At 41.0% G+C, this 18,685-nt stretch overlaps 1 protein-coding gene across 1 annotated transcript; it reads left to right on the forward strand.

The window, feature by feature from the left end:
• Window positions 1–16: 16 nt before the first annotated feature.
• On the forward strand, window positions 17–17,203 carry LOC138949047 (uncharacterized; the record flags this gene model as incomplete). The annotated part of the gene is given in 6 exon segments (XM_070320776.1): window positions 17–92; window positions 1,441–1,517; window positions 11,577–11,716; window positions 12,289–12,459; window positions 13,485–13,664; window positions 17,040–17,203. Coding segments are annotated over 5 exon segments (707 nt in total), but the record flags the coding sequence as incomplete, so codon positions are not given.
• Between the last annotated feature and the right edge of the window lie 1,482 nt (window positions 17,204–18,685).

Genomic DNA, 18,685 nt, shown 5'->3' on the forward strand with positions numbered 1-18,685 from the left:
GCTACTGTCACTTCTATCTGTCTGTCTCTTCCTCACAGCGGAGGTGTGAAAGTTGGCAGGCAGTCCGCCAGTCTGCATTCAGCGCACTTCAGGTAAGTAAAAAAAAAAAAAAAAAGTATAGTTATCTGTTAACAGTTGTATGTGTGTGGTGTTGATCACTTCGGAAATCTCAGAGAACTCGGATTGATGTTTCGTACGGCCGCCATTTGACAAACAAGCAAACAAGCAAACAAAGCAAAACAGACAAAAAAATTAAACAATTGTAACCGAGTGCCGAAACACTACGATCACCTCGGGAGGCGAAGTGCAATCAAACAGGATTGAAAATGTTAGGGCTAATTTCTTAGCCCTATAAAAACTGTTATGCAAACCCGAAGGTTTCCATGAACATACAGACAATCGGAAACCACCAGACCCCATCACAAACAGAATTCCACAATCCAGAGGTGTTGACTTAAAGGCCAACAACTCGGGTGCAGAGTCTGCTGTGAAAGGAGCGGTAGCCTCCCCTGTCACAATCGCCCCCGTTTGAATGAACTCCGTCCCGAAGTTCCGAAACGGGGGACCACTGTCCATCCCAAGTTCGCAGAATGGGAACAGCACGAAAATGTTCAGTGGTCATATTATGCCATGACCTGAACATATCATGCCGAGTCCCATCCCTGCTCGCAAGCGCCAGATGTAACCGAGTGCCGAAACTCTACGATCACCTCGGGAGGCGAAGTGCAATCAAACAGGATTGAAAATGTTAGGGCTAATTTCTTAGCCCTATAAAAACTGTTATGCAAACCCGAAGGTTTCCATGAACATACAGACAATCGGAAACCACCAGACCCCTTCACAAACAGAATTCCACAATCCAGAGGTGTTGACTTAAAGGTCAACAACTCGGGTGCAGAGTCTGCTGTGAAAGGAGCGGTAGCCTCGCCTGTCACACAATTAAAAAAAACAAGTCGCGTAATGCGAAAATGATAGAGTTTACACAATATTCTATTTTCAACTCACATTGGGAATCCCGAGAGACTCTCTTTGTTTAGTGGGACACTTACGGGGTCGAGGCTTGCGAGGCGGGCCCCTCAGTGCCCCACTAAACAAGGGCGTAAGGGTAAAATAAGCCATAAGTTAATATACGCGAGATTGGTTGAACAAGATTTTATTCCCAAAACATGGGGTGGCATATATACACAGAACAACAGAAACATTTGGCACCACACAACAAGCTAAGCTTATACAAAGTGTGGTTACGTATTAACATCTAAACAAGAATTTTTCCTACAGGAAATGCACCCCGGATGCACCTACAGAGAATGCACCCACTTTTGGTCTACTTGGACCCCTTCTGCTACAGTGGGGGGGGGGGGGGGGGGAGGGGGATATAGTATTCCTTTAACAAACATAGCCCACTGTGTGAAAGGACTGACCAAATGTCACGTGTTGCAGACGGCTATCTAGAGACTGTCAAAACATGGTGGCCGTCTGCTTTGTGTACTTGGCGCTGGGAATGACAGGGATTGCACGTGAGTATCGCTGGAACATCGTTCTAGACTTGGTTTCCCAATATTTGGACATGTACTCTTCAAAAAAGGTTAAGGAAAACTTGTTCAAACGCATGCCATACAGAAATGACAAGATTGAATGATTTAATTTTGTCTGTATTGTTTTTTGAAGAACTGAGGACTGTCTGTACAGAAAATGTCATTTCAAACATGGCAGCGAAAACAACGCTACATACAGCTTGTAGCTCAATGTTCCCATGTCGCCCTGAGCCAAATAAGACCAGTACGTTACACACCAGCCAATACGGGTTTAGCATTAATGAGAACACCAACGCCGTGTGATATAATCCATAATTGCTCGGCTTCCCTGCAAGTGACGTCACTTAGTGAAAGAAGAGTGACCATTGTGACATTCATTCAGGTCGCCTTTAAAAAAAAATATATATTTACCAAAAAAATTAAGTCGATTTTAAAGGAGGCTACTTCTCTTAATCTCGGTATTGTTCGCAAAATGTGCCCAGTTTGTTTTTGTTTGAGAAATGAAAAAAAAAGTGTTAGGGTCAGCGGGAAGAAAATAGGGTTACCCTAAACCAACATATATTTTTATTTGGCCTTAGCGTGAAGGTGATACTTTTGTTAATTCCTGAACTTAATTGCGAATTTCGATTTTCAATTCTTGCGATTGTGTGCAGTGGCGCAAACTCCTTGTAATACAAGCCCGCATCATCGTATATGTGCACCGGAAGCCAGCTGCGCTCAAAAGGGATGCGCATGTCCGGAAGGAAGCATAGGAGATCCGTATTTGTTGTGTGTCCCAGGAAGTGCGTATGCAAAGAACTCACTAACCAACTGCCTATTTGATTGTTAATTAAGTAACTAACTAACTCAATAACTAACTCACTCTCTCACTCACTCACTCACTCACTCACTCACAGCCTATTTCAATGTTAACTAAATTACTCACTATCTCACGCACTCACGTGAGTTGATCGTCCGCGTTCATTGGCTGACTACCAAAACGTGTTTTCAGTTTACACAATGCGAAAACACGAAACAGTGTTTTCTGATACGCGTTTTGGGGGATGTCACACGGGAAACACGCTGTTTTGTGTTTGTTTTGAAAGTAAACACTGTTTTGTGTTGTGTGTCTGACATGACCGTTATTCACGAAGCTCGCCGCACAAAGCTTTGAAACAGATTTTTTAGTGAATTCTTCGCGAAGTTAACTTTGGGCTACAGTAAGCATATCCTGACAGGTGAATTAAAAAGGTTCTAAAAACGTATTGTTTCTTTACTAGAACACTTTTTATTGAGAACCGCTGGAATTTGTTTGTTTGTTTGCTTAACGCCCAGCCGACCACGAAGGGCCATATCAGGGCGGTGCTGCTTTGACATATAACGTGCGCCACACACAAGACAGAAGTCGCAGCACAGGCTTCATGTCTCACCCAGTCACATTATTCTGACACCGGACCAACCAGTCCTAGCACTAACCCCATAATGCCAGACGCCAGGCGGAGCAGCCACTAGATTGCCAATTTTAAAGTCTTAGGTATGACCCGGCCGGGGTTCGAACCCACGACCTCCCGATCACGGGGCGGACGCCTTATAGTCCAAGCATATTAGAGAACAACGTTGAAGTGACAATGACTAGGTTTAAAATGTCCCTTATCAGAAAGTTCAACCTCAGTCCTTTGATGTTTATTAAACACATTTTCATATAAAGTTGGCGCTTCATATGGAAAAGTGGCTTTGAAATTGACCCTAATCCTTCTTTGGGCTCTGTAAATGTCGTTTGGGGCTATGGTTGTAAAACGGTATCTACTGGTCACCCCAATGTATAAACTGAAAACTCTTTCTGCACCAGAACACGCAGAAAGGATTGTATCTGCCTGATGTCTGATGCTTTTCAAAATCCCCAACCACTAACACCTTCAAAACGGACATTAACTGACACTGTTGTTTTTCCCTATATAATCCTTACTATTTTTCCGAGACGTCGTCGTGTTGTGTATTTAGCTTGCCACAACCTCATACATGGTCCTAAAAGTTAAAGTTGAAGAAAATACTAAAGATAAATGAACAAGCTGACGCAGTGTCATTCGCACCGTGAATCCCCCCATGGGAACATACTAAAGTCTGGTTCCAAATAGGCTCAATTTCCTTCTATTTCTTTGTATTTCTGCCTCGTAGGGGTAGGGGTGTTCAAACCAAAGGCACCTTTAAACCAAAATTCAAATCACACATCTTACAATACTAAGACACTCAGCAGTGAAAGGGTGTCTGCTGGTAAAAAATTCCAAACAATCCTAAAAGTACTTCACTACTAAACGTGCTTTTAAAAAGAGCCGTTATTTTTCCCTCTATAATCAGTATTGTGTTTTCTGCGAACATGTAGTCTATTTAGATGGTTGTCATGTGCACATGAGTTGCTAAAGCGTTTTCAGTTGGGCATATGTCGAAAAGCAAAGAATTAGCCCTTTGAAAACCATCAGAACTGTCACACAAAAATAACATTTACCTATCTCACCAACTGACCAAACATAGGGCTTTTCCTTATGTATTATGTATTGTCGTGTTTTTTGTAGCATACTTGTGAAAACAGCCACCACTGTTGTAAATGATACTTTAAAGAGCATTATTTCATTTTTACAGTTGAAGGACAACCTGGACTGCCGTATATTACAGCTGTTTTACAATCAGCCAACATTTTCTTAACAAACGTATGTTAAGAACAACTCCCATAGTGAAATTGAAGGAAAACAAAGTGAAAACCCCCCTGCCATAGAGGAGCTAAAGAATCAACAATAAACGACTGCATGGATAGCTTGATGCACGAATGCATTGCGGACATGTTTGTCTCCAACCGAGAGAAAGTTCCAAAAAATCCCTTTTGTGCTTCTTATTATACAGTGACGTCAAAGACAGCCTTTTCTGCTGTTCATACATTCAGGGGTTATGGTTACACTAAACGACGTAGTTGTAGCCATACTGCCATCCAGATTTATTTTTTCCTTGCGAGCAGTCACAGGGTGTTTGTGCTGTCTGCCAACCGTCAGACGACCCCGCCCAAGTCTGTTAAGGGACCGTTTGACCGTTATAGAACGCGTCTTTTTGATTTTTTAGCACATTTGGAAACGGTTGATTTTTATCCCTACCATTGTTTCCAAACATTATATAGGAATGTTTTGTGAACAACGGATAATAGCCGCTACTCGCATGTGTAGCAAAAGCACACCGTATAGAGTAGGCTAAGGCAAAATCGGTCAAGATTCACTTCCGGGAGCACGCACGGGCAGACGCTTGGTAAGTTTTTTCCTGTTTTCTCAAAGTAAACCCCGTTTTACACCCTGTGCTGCACCCGAGCGTTTGTAGACAGATGTCAGGTAACGTCTGCTATAATTTTATGATGGCTGATGCTGTATTTGTGGCAAAAACTTGCAATGAAACCGTCAGTCGGGAGCTAAAGTCCGGATGCGGACCAGATTTGGATGGCTACGGTCAAGATTGTTTACTTTTTAGGACCATTTTCGTCTGTTTTCTCGTTATATTTTGCACTCTGGCATATTCACGCATTAAACCCAACACTCTTCTCGCTTTTTGCATCAATAGAAAATCTATGTCTGCTTTAGATCTCCGTACTTGGGCATCAGCATTCACTTTATTCATTGCACTATGTATTGAAGGCTAAAGTCCATCTCATTTCAGCCCAGAACAGCTAAAGGGCTAAAGTCCAGAACAAAAAGAGAAAGACGTCTTTGTGTTTGATTTATGCATGCTATAAGCCCAGTTTGATTGATGTGCAATGTATGACATACTCTTGAGAAAACACAGCAATGTCTTTGCATTGTAGTAATACTACTACTACTACTACTACTACTACTACTACTACTACTACTACTACTACTACTACTACTACTACTACTAATATAATCATAAGAAGAAGAAGAAGAAGAAGAAGAAGAAGAAAAAGAAGAAGAATTAATAGCATTTATAAAGCGCATTTATGTATGCTCACAGGCCTCGACAACAAGAAGGGTGGAGGGCGGAGGGGGTGGGGTGCTTCTGGTTTTAGTATACCTGAAGGTGTGACACACGGAATGTTTAGTCAGTCTCCTCACCCCCGGGAGTTGTAAACGCATGCGCATTGAGATGTGACGATTACGTGAACAACTTCCGGGGGTGAGGAGACTGACTAAACATTCCGTGTGTCACACCTTCAGGTATACTAAACCCAGAAGCACCCCACCCCCTCCCCTTCACCCTTCTTGTTGTCGAGGCCTGTGAGCATACATGTGCTTTGAGGGAGTGCATGTCACGCTGTATTGGCGTATCAAGTTACGCCTAGAGGCGGATAGAAATCAATCGCATATACTCACGGCTCTTGTCGTGAGAATAATAACTGCAACGAAAATGTTATTTTTCTGTTTGTGACTTAAAAACAGACACAAAAATACAATAACAATAACGGTAACGAACATTTATTCTGTTTGTAACTTATTGAGTTACTTCAAAAAGGAGACAAAATGTCAAAAATAAACAAAAAATAATCCATCAACAAATTATTTTTGTTCATGGGACAATGAAAGTGCTGTCCACCTTTGCCAGTGAAGTCACCGCTAGCTCATTTTTTACATTTCTTTGAGTGCCTGTGAAGAGACGACTGGTGTTTAAAGGCACAGTAAGCCTCCCGTAAACCATCACAGATACGGTCAGGCTTTTACACACAGTACAAACACCCTTTCATTTAAACACTCACCGATTGAGAACATCCTAGGTGCCCTCCGTGAAGAGCGAACAATTTTCAAAGAATTTATTTTTGCGTGGTTTATCTTACCCCTGAGCCATCGAACCCGTGTGATCCAGTTTCCCTTTTTCACAATGTAGTCGTCAGTTAGTTATTTGAATGCGACTATTTACAATAGCACGTTTTTATGCACGAAACAAACGGCTGTGGTTCACAAGAACTCTAGCGATGGCTTTTGACTGTTGAGAGGAACGGCGATATGCACTGATAAACCGGCGTCGTCTGCTACGACCCTTGCGTGACCCTGCTTCCGGGCTTTTCTTTTTTCAAACTTTCACAACTTCGAATTGTACTGATCTTGTCTTGATAAAAAAAGAATTCTTTTATGATTAAAGAATGTTTGAGTAACAAGCTGTCAATTTATTATTTAGATTTTAAAAGTTAGGTCTAGCGCAAAAACGCACCACGGTCCAAAAACATTTTGATAATCATCGATTCACGGCTATCGCCAGTTTGCATCGATAGAATGAGACCCGAAGGGAAGTAACTCATGTTTGACCTGAGTTCAGGATGGGTCCAAAAAGTGTTCGAGACAATCTGCAAAATTAATTCTTTAAAAATTGCTCGCTCTTTACGGGGGGCACCTAGGATGTTCCCGTTTGGTGAGCGTTCAAATGGAAGGGTGTTTGTACTGTGTGTAAAAGCCTGACAGTATCTGTGATGGTTTAGGGGAGGCTTACTGTCTGGGCGTGAATTCCGGTATTCATAACAGCCGTCCAGCACCAAAACGAGGCGCCATTGCTGTTGAGGCCAAGTCCACGAAAATAAATTCTTTGAAAATTTCTCACGCTCGACAGAAAGCAGCCAGGATGTTCCCGTTCGGTGAGCGTTCAAATGGCAGTATGCTTGTACAATATGTAGACGCTCGGGGAGCTCTGTGATGGTTTACGGGAGGCTTACTGTGCCTTTAAATCTTTTGAGGCAGGTGAGGCAGCGGTGCTGAGGCAGGTCATTATGACTGTTCATATGCTGTGTCAAGTAAGTCTTGCGGGGGAAGGTTTTAGCACAATCCGTGCACTGGAATGATGGTGGTTCCTTGACACCACAGACTTTCATGTGTCGTTTCAAGCACACCATGTTCTTGAATGTTTTGCCACATGTTGGTGTTGGGCATGTATGGGGTGCAATTTTCTTGTGCCTGTTGGAGTGCGCCTCGAAGTACACACGTTCCATGTAGCCTTTTCCACACTGTTCACATTCAAACGTTGGCCCATCCCCAGACCCATGTGCCATCTTGGCGTGCTTGTGGAGGTTGCTGGCAGTTTTGTACTGACGCCCACAGCCCCCACACAAATGCGCCTTGTGTGGGGTGGATGTATGTTTCGGTTCTCCCGGCTCCTGGTCAGTCTGGTCAGTCTCCGCCGGCACACTGACAGCTTCCTCGACCGTTCCTGGCACAATTTCCGGAACAGTCGAGGATGCTGTCTAAAGTAAGTACTGATAAATCAGCCATCTGCAAAAAGCAAAACCTCGCACAATGTTAAACATTTGAACTATCCAGACAAATGAAAGGGCTGAATCCCATCCCCTACAATGCAAAAACATTGCTGTGTTTTCTCAAGAGTATGTCATACATTGCACACCAATCAAACTGGGCTTATAGCACGCATAAATCAAACACAAAGACTTCTTTATCTTTTTGTTCTGGACTTTAGCCCTTTAGCTGTTCTGGGCTGAAATGAGATGGACTTTAGCCTTCAATGAATAAAGTGAATGCTGATGCCCAAGTACGGAGATCTAAAGCGGACATAGATTTTCTATTGATGCAAAAAGTGAGAAGAGCGTTGGGTTTAATGCGTGAATATGCCAGAGTGCAAAATATAACGAGAAAACAGACGAAAATGGTCCTAAAAAGTAAACAATCTTGACCGTAGCCATCCAAATCTGGTCCGCATCCGGACTTTAGCTCCCGACTGACGATTTTATTGCAAGTTTTTGCCACAAATACAGCATCAGCCATCATAAAATTATAGCAGACGTTACCTGACATCTGTCTACAAACGCTCGGGTGCAGCACAGGGTGTAAAACGGGGTTTACTTTGAGAAAACAGGAAAAAACTTACCAAGCGTCTGCCCGTGCGTGCTCCCGGAAGTGAATCTTGACCGATTTTGCCTTAGCCTACTCTATACGGTGTGAAAGTGAGCGTACATACTCACCCTGGTCGTACAGCCGTTGTCCGTTGCCCGTCTTCATCTGTCTGTACAAATCATTACCTTTGGATTTTTCTCGAACGCTATGAAGTGAAGAAACACCAAATGTTGCAAAATGTTGTATGACCCCAAGAGCTCAAAAAAGATACTTGAGAACCTTGACCTTACCTTAAGGTCAAGGTCACAGGGAGAATGAATGTGGTCTAAAAACTGCAAAATTTCACATTGTGCCAGTTTTCTGGAAAACAAATTAAAAACAACGGGCTTAGTTTTGTATGGTATACAAGAAAAAGAAAGCCTTATCTTCTGATACCATTTTGGTTGACCTCGCTTCAATGTCATGGTCACAGGAGTCCTTCAAAGTTGAATTGTATACATGTTTTGAAGTGACCTTGACCCTGAACTATGAAACAAATCTTTCAAACTTCATAATTGTGTGGGGCACATGTTATATACTGATATTGAGCCACATTTAGTCACATATCATCAAGGTCAAGGTCACTTTGCCCCTTATGAAATGTGACTGAAACGGGCAATTGAATCACTAAAAGTGACAATGTCTCTTTGTAGAAAGTGCCAATAAGTATGTTTATGCTTCCTATGTCTTGAATTGATAGCCTTGTGATGTGTGACCTTTGATGATCTTGACCTTGGCCAAAGGTCATGTGTAATTTGGTAGGAAAAATCTGTAAACCAGTTCTAATAGTGTACAATGTCCTTGCCAGCTTCAGTTGTTAGACCTTCACCTTCAAGGTCACCTGAAGGTCAAGGTCACTTTAAGACAAAGGTCAAGCATGAGAGTCGCATGGGCTTTGCTTTGTTAAGATTTTTTACCAAGACACATGGATTTCTTTACCCGGCTTGGTCACATTTTTCATAGGGGTCAATGTGACCTTGACCCTAACGATATGTGACCAGATGTGGCTCACTATGAAATTCTAACAAACTCCCCACTCAGTGTTTAAGTTTGTAAGAGATATCGTCCATAGTAAAGTTAAAGGGGCAAGCTCACATCAAAATATGTCTACAATTCAACTTTGAAGGGCTCCTCTGACCTTGACATTGAAGCGAGGTCAACCAAAATGGTATCAGAAGATAAGGCTTTCTTTTTCTTGTATACCATACAAAACTAAGCCCGCTGTTTTTAATTTGTTTTCCAGAAAACTGGCACAATGTGAAATTTTGCAGTTTTTAGACCACATTCATTCTCCCTGTGACCTTGACCTTAAGGTAAGGTCAAGGTTCTCAAGTATCTTTTTTGAGCTCTTGGGGTCATACAACATTTTGCAACATTTGGTGTTTCTTCACTTCATAGCGTTCGAGAAAAATCCAAAGGTAATGTTCAGGACAGACAGATAAAGACGGGCAACGGACAACGGCTGGACGACCAGGGTGAGTATGTACGCTCACTTTTGCTACACATGCGAGTAGCGGCTATTATCCGTTGTTCACAAAACATTCCTATATAATGTTTGGAAACAATGGTAGGGATAAAAATCAACCGTTTCCAACTGTGCCAAAAAATCAAAAAGACGCGTTCTATAACGGTCAAACGGTCCCTTAACAGACTTGGGCGGGGTCATCTAACGGTTGGCAGACAGCACAAACACCCTGTGACTGCTCGCAAGGAAAAAATAAATCTGGATGGCAGTATGGCTACAACTACGTCGTTTAGTGTAACCATAACCCCTGAATGTATGAACAGCAGAAAAGGCTGTCTTTGACGTCACTGTATAATAAGAAGCACAAAAGGGATTTTTTGGAACTTTCTCTTGGTTGGAGACAAACATGTCCGCAATGCATTCGTGCATCAAGCTATCCATGCAGTCGTTTAATTGTTGATTCTTTAGCTCCTCTATGGCAGGGGGATTTTCACTTTGTTTTCCTTCAATTTCACTATGGGAGTTGTTCTTAACATACGTTTGTTAAGAAAATGTTGGCTGATTGTAAAACAGCTGTAATATACGGCAGTCCAGGTTGTCCTTCAACTGTAAAAATGAAATAATGCTCTTTAAAGTATCATTTACAACAGTGGTGGCTGTTTTCACAAGTATGCTACAAAAAACACGACAATACATAATACATAAGGAAAAGCCCTATGTTTGGTCAGTTGGTGAGATAGGTAAATGTTATTTTTGTGTGACAGTTCTGATGGTTTTCAAAGGGCTAATTCTTTGCTTTTCGACATATGCCCAACTGAAAACGCTTTAGCAACTCATGTGCACATGACAACCATCTAAATAGACTACATGTTCGCAGAAAACACAATACTGATTATAGAGGGAAAAATAACGGCTCTTTTTAAAAGCACGTTTAGTAGTGAAGTACTTTTAGGATTGTTTGGAATTTTTTACCAGCAGACACCCTTTCACTGCTGAGTGTCTTAGTATTGTAAGATGTGTGATTTGAATTTTGGTTTAAAGGTGCCTTTGGTTTGAACACCCCTACCCCTACGAGGCAGAAATACAAAGAAATAGAAGGAAATTGAGCCTATTTGGAACCAGACTTTAGTATGTTCCCATGGGGGGATTCACGGTGCGAATGACACTGCGTCAGCTTGTTCATTTATCTTTAGTATTTTCTTCAACTTTAACTTTTAGGACCATGTATGAGGTTGTGGCAAGCTAAATACACAACAGGACGACGTCTCGGAAAAATAGTAAGGATTATATAGGGAAAAACAACAGTGTCAGTTAATGTCCGTTTTGAAGGTGTTAGTGGTTGGGGATTTTGAAAAGCATCAGACATCAGGCAGATACAATCCTTTCTGCGTGTTCTGGTGCAGAAAGAGTTTTCAGTTTATACATTGGGGTGACCAGTAGATACCGTTTTACAACCATAGCCCCAAACGACATTTACAGAGCCCAAAGAAGGATTAGGGTCAATTTCAAAGCCACTTTTCCATATGAAGCGCCAACTTTATATGAAAATGTGTTTAATAAACATCAAAGGACTGAGGTTGAACTTTCTGATAAGGGACATTTTAAACCTAGTCATTGTCACTTCAACGTTCCCTTCACTAAAGTGGCTAAGATGCCTGGACTATTACCACTAGGCCAACCGTGCCGGTCTACCGCTGAAATAACATGAATCAATGCTGGTGTTTCTTTGTGGCACCGTAGACCAAGCATTCTGTGAGTTGGTCGGAGATCCGCATCTGAAGACGTTCGCCGGAGAGCTAAGCCCTGTACCAATACCGTGCATGTACTGGGCAACTCACTTTTATGTCCGCAAAGATTCAGATGTCAACAAACACTGCAAGGTACGTTTAGTAAAAGCCGGACAAGTCTCTAAGGATCCACCATTTTTATTAAGGAACGCGACTGTCTGTCTTGAAGAGAAAAAAAATGTCGGCCCCCCAAAAAAAATTCGAATACCGACCGAGGGGGGCGCAACTCGTTTGCGACTCTGACACGTGCAATTTTATTTTAATTGTTTTTATTTTTATTATTGAATATCTTAATAATTCGTATGAAATGTTCAAGTTATAATCGTTTACAGGCAGGCTGGGTGTGTCAAAGAAAAACTCCATTTTAATATAACATATTAACGGATATTAACGGGTTGTTATTGTTTATATTGCTAACATTTAATGATTGAGGAGCTATTTGTCCGAGTCCGGTTGAACGTGCATTCACTTCCGTGTGTCCAAATTGCCTTTAACATTGCATTTTTTTTGTTCCCAGTTGAGGTAAAAGGATGGGGGGGAGGGGGAGGGGGGCGTTGCTTTGCCCATTTGTCCCAGATGTTTTACGTACATGACAAGAAATAAGATACATTCAATGTCATGATGTGCCACAACACATTGACAGCTACAGTAACTATGTTTTTCAGGTTATGGTATCAGTGGTAAATTCTCCGGAACCTGTCGGTGGTCAGTATTTCGTCATAGCGGCCAAGGTCATCGTTTCCATAGTAACGGGGGCTGACCCTAGCAACCCTACCTCGAAAACGAGGCAAACTGTTTATTACATAAGCAGTGATGCTATTACTAAGGCTAAGGTGGTAAGAACGTTTAGCTGTTATGTTTAATTCTTATTCTTTTCTTTTCTTTTCTTTCTTTTCGTTCTTTCTTTGTTTCTTTCTTTCTTTCTATTTTTCTTTCTATTTTTGTTTGTTTGTTTGTTTGTTTGTTTGTTTGTTTGATTCTTTCTTTCTTTCTTTCTTTTTTTCTTTCTTTCTTTCTTTCTTTCTTTTTTTTCTTTCATTCATTCTTTCATTCTTTCTTTCTTTCTTTCTTTTTTCCTTGTTTCTTTTTTTCTTTCTTTTTTTCTTTCTTTCTTTCTTTCTCTATTTCTTTCTTTCTTTCTTTCGTAATTGTTCATTCGTGGGGGTGGGGGGGGGGGGCGGGGGGGGGGGGGGGGGAGGGGGGAGTAGGCGTGTCATCTTTTAGCGTAATACCTCGAGCTTTGCTTCAGTGAGCTTATTAAATCATATTTCATTACTGGATTTCATAACTTACCGTCCGTAGAGACAAAAGGCTGACCAGCCCACTTGATTTAGCTTGGAAATTTGTCTAATTAGGAACAATTTTCTCTAAGAATTATGTACACCTAACAGGAATGCTTTTTTCACTAGTGATGCCATTTTCTTTCAGAAGTCCACAGCTTGTCTTTTAATCTCAGAATTCAACATGTTTTTATTGGAAAATACTTTTCACGGGTGATGTTATTTCAGTTTTCTGAATTCCACAACTTTCCTTTCCCTATTAGAATCCTATACAACTAACCAAAAAATATTTTTCACCAGTGATGTCAATTGTTATTTTCAGAGGAATTCCACAACTTTCTTATATTTTACTTTTTGTTTTGTTTTGCTACTGATGTTATTTTTTTTTCAAAATTCAAGAACTTATTTTTTTCTCTGAGACTTAAAATTGAAAGCTAGTCTGAACATTCTTTTTGCCGCAATTGTTATTTCTCTCTCTTTCCCATAATTCCAAAATGTTCTACTTCTCGAAATTTTACAGTTCTAACGATCTGGATTATACATTTTTAACATGTTAGTGATGCTATTTTGTTTCTCTTCAGAATTCCAAAACTTCAGCATGGACATTAATCGGGACAGCTCAATCCTTTGTGGACACTATCTATGAATCCGTGACTAACAGGGCAAAACTGACCATACCCTCGCATAACGTCACCGTCACCTTCACACCTATCGACACGACACAAACCGTTCAGACACGGCTATCCGGACTGGTCCTTGCGGTATGTATGAAGGCAGAAGTGCATTAAACTAGAAGTAGCATACCACCTTTAAGGGCAGAATATACCTACGCAGTTTCAGCGGCACAGACGACGCACTGCATATTATTGCTGCTGCGATAGGGATTATGACGAGTACTTGGCCTGTTTTCCTTTCACGCAACGTGTAGCGGGCTGGGATAATCTGCAGTGAGTCGTCTGTCCTGCTGAAGTATACAAAGTTGCGTGCATGTCATAATTTATTTGTTTCTGTGACGTTACAAACGTTTACACATTTTTAACGGAAAACCGTTACAACGTCCCTTCTCGGGTTCTGTTTGTTCTAAGTACTGGAACGTATACAGATAAGGGTCTTGGTCAATGTTCTGTGAAATTTGGAGAGGCTGCTGTTTGTAGTGTTAGATTCATTGCATATCAACTGCAGCTACCCTGCAAAAACACCACAAAAACCCAGGATTTAGTGCCGTATTTCAGGATTGTGGTCGCTCTCTTTTACACGCTAGATCAGCCTAACTGCGCGGCGGATTTGAACGAAATGTGTATGAACTGTTAGGTAAGACACCAAATACACTTTTTGATGTAAAAAATGTAAAATATCATTCAGTTTAAGTCACGGTTTTGACGGTTGAAAGTGAATCATGCCGTCGAAAAACGCCATTTTTGAGGGTAGGCGCGGTTACGGACCTTGACGTCATACCCAAATATTGCTCAGATCCAGGAAACACATTTTTGAGCAGAAAAAAGACTGATCTTTAAAAATACACGTATCTTTCTGACCCAAACACTGCTGTTTAACATCTGGGCTATACCACTGACAAAATATCCTTAACTTTTTGTGCTCAGTGTAGGTGAGCGCCAGGCCTTACCATTACAGTTGACACCCGGCGATACAATCGCCAATTGGGATTTCCCCAAAAGCAGATATTACTAAAGATAGAAAGAGTAATTCTGGAAAATCGTTCATAAGATTTGTTTATTTGGTGTTTAACGTCGTTTTCAACCACGAAGGTTATATCGCGACGGCGTTCCTAAGAAGTACTCGATAATTATGCAACCCTTTCATAAATTCGATCTTCAATACATCCGTCAAACCTTTGCATTGAATTGAAATGAATACAATACAAGAATTACGAGTTGGAAATTAAAAAAGGATACATTACTACACAAAATTGTAAAATATTCTTGACCGCTAAGAGATTAGAACCCTTGACCGCCCAAGGTAACGATCTCGCTTTCATGCAAACTTTCATCTGAGCTATCCGGGCACACTGTGGCCCAGGCTCAAAAACATTATTTTGTCTTCGAATATTACACGTGGGTTCTCGAGCATGTGTCAGTATCGACATCCGAGATCCTCATTTCGTATTTGGGTACTCTACGTTCCATTGATCTCACTGTTCGAGGTAAGTTAAGTTGATAACTGCAGGACCCTGTGCTCCCGTTCACTTCATATCAGTTTGGAAAGCAAACTGAAGTAGCATTCATTTCAAATGTGACCCGAGGGCGGATCCAGGATCTTAAGGAAGGGGGGGTCCACCCAAACTTTTTTGCACGGCCCACCCAAACTTTTTTGCACAAACTTGAAGGCGCGAAGCGCCTGAATTGAGGGCGCCAAGCGCACGAACATGCTAGGTAGGTCCGGGGGCATCCCCCCCCCCCCCCGGGAATTTTGTTTTTTCAAGGAAGCAAAATGCTGCAAATTAGGGCCACCTGAGCTCAGAAACTGTCATTTAATCATCTCTCTCTCTCTCTCTCTCTCTCTCTCTCTCTCTCTCTCTCTCTCTCTCTCTCTCTCTCTCTCTCTCTCTCTCTCTCTCTCTCTCTCTCTCTCTCTCTAAATCCGCCACTGTGACCGACATTGTGTTGGCAGTCCAGCTCCGAAATCCATTGACCTATCGCCGAAAGATGCTGACGTCATTTCACAAAAGGATTTCCCTACCCAGAATTCCAAAACTTTTTGAAGATTTTGTTTGAATTGAATTCAACCCCTTATGGCGAAAGATCCATGGTGCATGAACACCGCCATCTTGGTGAAACTATATAGGTTAGTTAGTTAGTTAGTTAGTTAGTTAGTTAGTTAGTTAGTTAGTTGTTGCTTTTTGGGTCCAGCGGACCATATAGGCCAAATCAGGATCCCGTGAAACTGTATTACCCGTTACAGTACTTAACAAGTGCACTTCACAATCACATGAACTATAACCTTTTTTAAATAATTTTTCTGGTCTTATTTGTGCTAATCCGCAAAATTGCGGGTATTTGGTTTGCCTCAGAGCTGACCAGAGTTTACGGTTATAGTGTTGCTCGGTATTGCACGTTTATGCTCAAGGCTGGATCCAGAGGGGGTGGGGGGGGGGGGGGGGGGGGGGGGTGGGGGGGTGTTGTTGCGGGGTTCTAAGTGAAAGTTCTTTATTTTATTTATTTATATGGGAGATTTATATAGCGCTTGACGTTCTCTAAGCGCTTTACATATTAATTTCTGCCGTGTGAGATGGAATTTTTTACACAATAATTATATCACGCATTCACATCGGCCAGTAAACCTCAAACCATTACGGCGAATATTTACTTTTCACGGCCTATTATTCCAAGTCATACTGGTATTTGGGGGATATTTTTTTTATTTTTATCTATTCTTAAATAATAAGAAAAAAAAACACACACACACCAATAACCAGTTTAGGTACTTTTTTTTTATCAATATTTCGGCATGTAACTGCCTTTTTCAGGGGGGAATGGAAAAATGGAATGACGGCACGTGATATACAGTCTATTCTTTGTTCTTAGTGTAGAGTTACAATTGTGTATTATAGCAGTAATATATAGAACTAAAGTAAATATAAAGGAGTAGGATACTTCAATCGACCGGTGTAACGATTACATATTTTCCCCGTGGTCATATTTCCCCCTCGATATTATACTCACGACTGAAATGTTTCCTGGAAAAATTAAGAAGTGAAATTATTTAAGGAAGAAAAGCATGTCAGTTTCGTGTATGTGAAGAAAATTGGTGGTGAAATTTAATAGATTTCACCCCCAAAATCGATTTCTTCAAAAATGTGTACCGAGTGGTTACGTCCCTTGAATAAGAAGGGAAACATTTTAGAATGAATCAAATTTCTGAGTTAAATACACAAAATTGGTTGGACAAATTTGGCCCAACGATTGTAAGGTACCCAAGGTCGTTCATCAGTACTATCGAAGTTTTGTTTTGTTGTTCAGTGTGGAGTTTATACAAGATCAACGAGGCCGAGAATCGAAATATGACCACGGGGAAAGATGTCATCGTCACACCGGCGCTCTGATACAAGATCCGGTGGTTAAAACAAAGACGTTCCACTAGAGATTTTTCTGCTATGTTTGTCCTTATTTTACCTGCAGACGCCTAACACTACAGTGTGGCTAAATGCGGATTTTCCCAATACCCTGTGCTCATCTATCTGGGCAAAAGACACCATTCGGGAGAGAAAGAGAGAGTGGAACCAGACCGCGGGGCATGTCGCTGTGTATGGTGTTCTCGTGCAGCAGCTCGAAGACCCCATTCCGTGAGTCTGTCTGTCTGTCTGTCTGTCTGTCTGCCCGTCCGTCCCTAGTCCAGCAGAAATAGACTGTGGAATCACAGAGAGCACAGATCCTTTCCTATAGTGGAACAAGTCGCGTAAGGCGAAATTACTACATTTAGTCAAGCTGTGGAACTCACAGAATCAAACTGAACGCACTGCATTTTTTCACAATGACCGTTGTCCGCCGCTCGTGCAAAAGGCAGTGAAATTGACGATCCTGTTTAGCGCGGTAGTGGTTGCTATGCTTGTCTGTACCTCCCTTCGTTTTAATTTTCTGAGCGTGTTTTTAATCCAAACATACTATATCTATATGTTTTTGGAATCAGGAACCAACAAGGAATACGATGGAATTGTTTTTAAATCGATTTCGGAAATTCTATTTTAATCATAATTTTTATATTTTTAATTTTCAGAGCTTTTTTTAATCCAAATATAACATATTTATATGTTGTTGGAATCAGAAAATGATGAAGAGTAAGATGAACGTAATGTTGGATCGTTTTATCAAAAAATCATTTTAATTACAATTTTCAGATTTTTAATGACCTAAGTCATTAATTAATTTTTAAGCCACCAAGCTGAAATGCAATACCAAAGTCTGGCCTTTGTCGAAGATTGCTTGGCCAAAATTTCAATCAATTTGATTGAAAAATTAATGAGGGCGTGACAGTGCCGCCTCAACTTGTACAAAAAGCCGGATATGACGTCATCAAAGACATTTATCCAAAAATGGAAAAAAAGGTCTGGGGATATCATACACAGAAACTCTCATGTAAAATTTCACAAAGATCAGTCCAGTAGTTTACTCTGAATCGCTCTACACACACACACAGACACACACACAGACACACACAGACACACACAGACACACACACACACACACACACACACACACACACACACACACACACACACACACACACACACACACACACACACACACACCACGACCCTCGTCTCGATTCCCCCTCTATGTTAAAACATTTAGTCAAGCTGTTGAACTCACAGAATGAAACTGAACGCACTGCATTTTTTCACCAAGACTCGTAGTTTTGTCAGTCCACCGCTCGGGGCAAAGGCAGTGAAATCGACAAGCCAGAAAAGTGCGGTAATGGTCGCGCTGAGTAGGATAACACGCTTTTCTGTACCTCTATTCTTTTTAGCGTACTGAGTTTGTTTTTAATTCAAACATATCATATCTATATGTTTTTGGAATCAGGGAACGACAAGGAATCAGATGAAATTGTTTCTAAATCGATTTCGGACAATTAATTTTAATCATAATTTTCATATTTTTAATCTTCAGAGCTTGTTTGTAATCCAAATATAACATATGTATATGTTTTTTGGAATCAGAAAATGACGAAGAATAAGATGAAATTGTTGTTGGATCGTTTAAAAAAAATTGTAATGACAAGTTTTCGATTTTTAATGACCAAATTCATTAATTATTTTTAAGCCACC

This window comes from Littorina saxatilis, linkage group LG15 (genome assembly GCF_037325665.1).
Source record: "Littorina saxatilis isolate snail1 linkage group LG15, US_GU_Lsax_2.0, whole genome shotgun sequence".
Classification (NCBI taxonomy): domain Eukaryota; kingdom Metazoa; phylum Mollusca; class Gastropoda; order Littorinimorpha; family Littorinidae; genus Littorina; species Littorina saxatilis.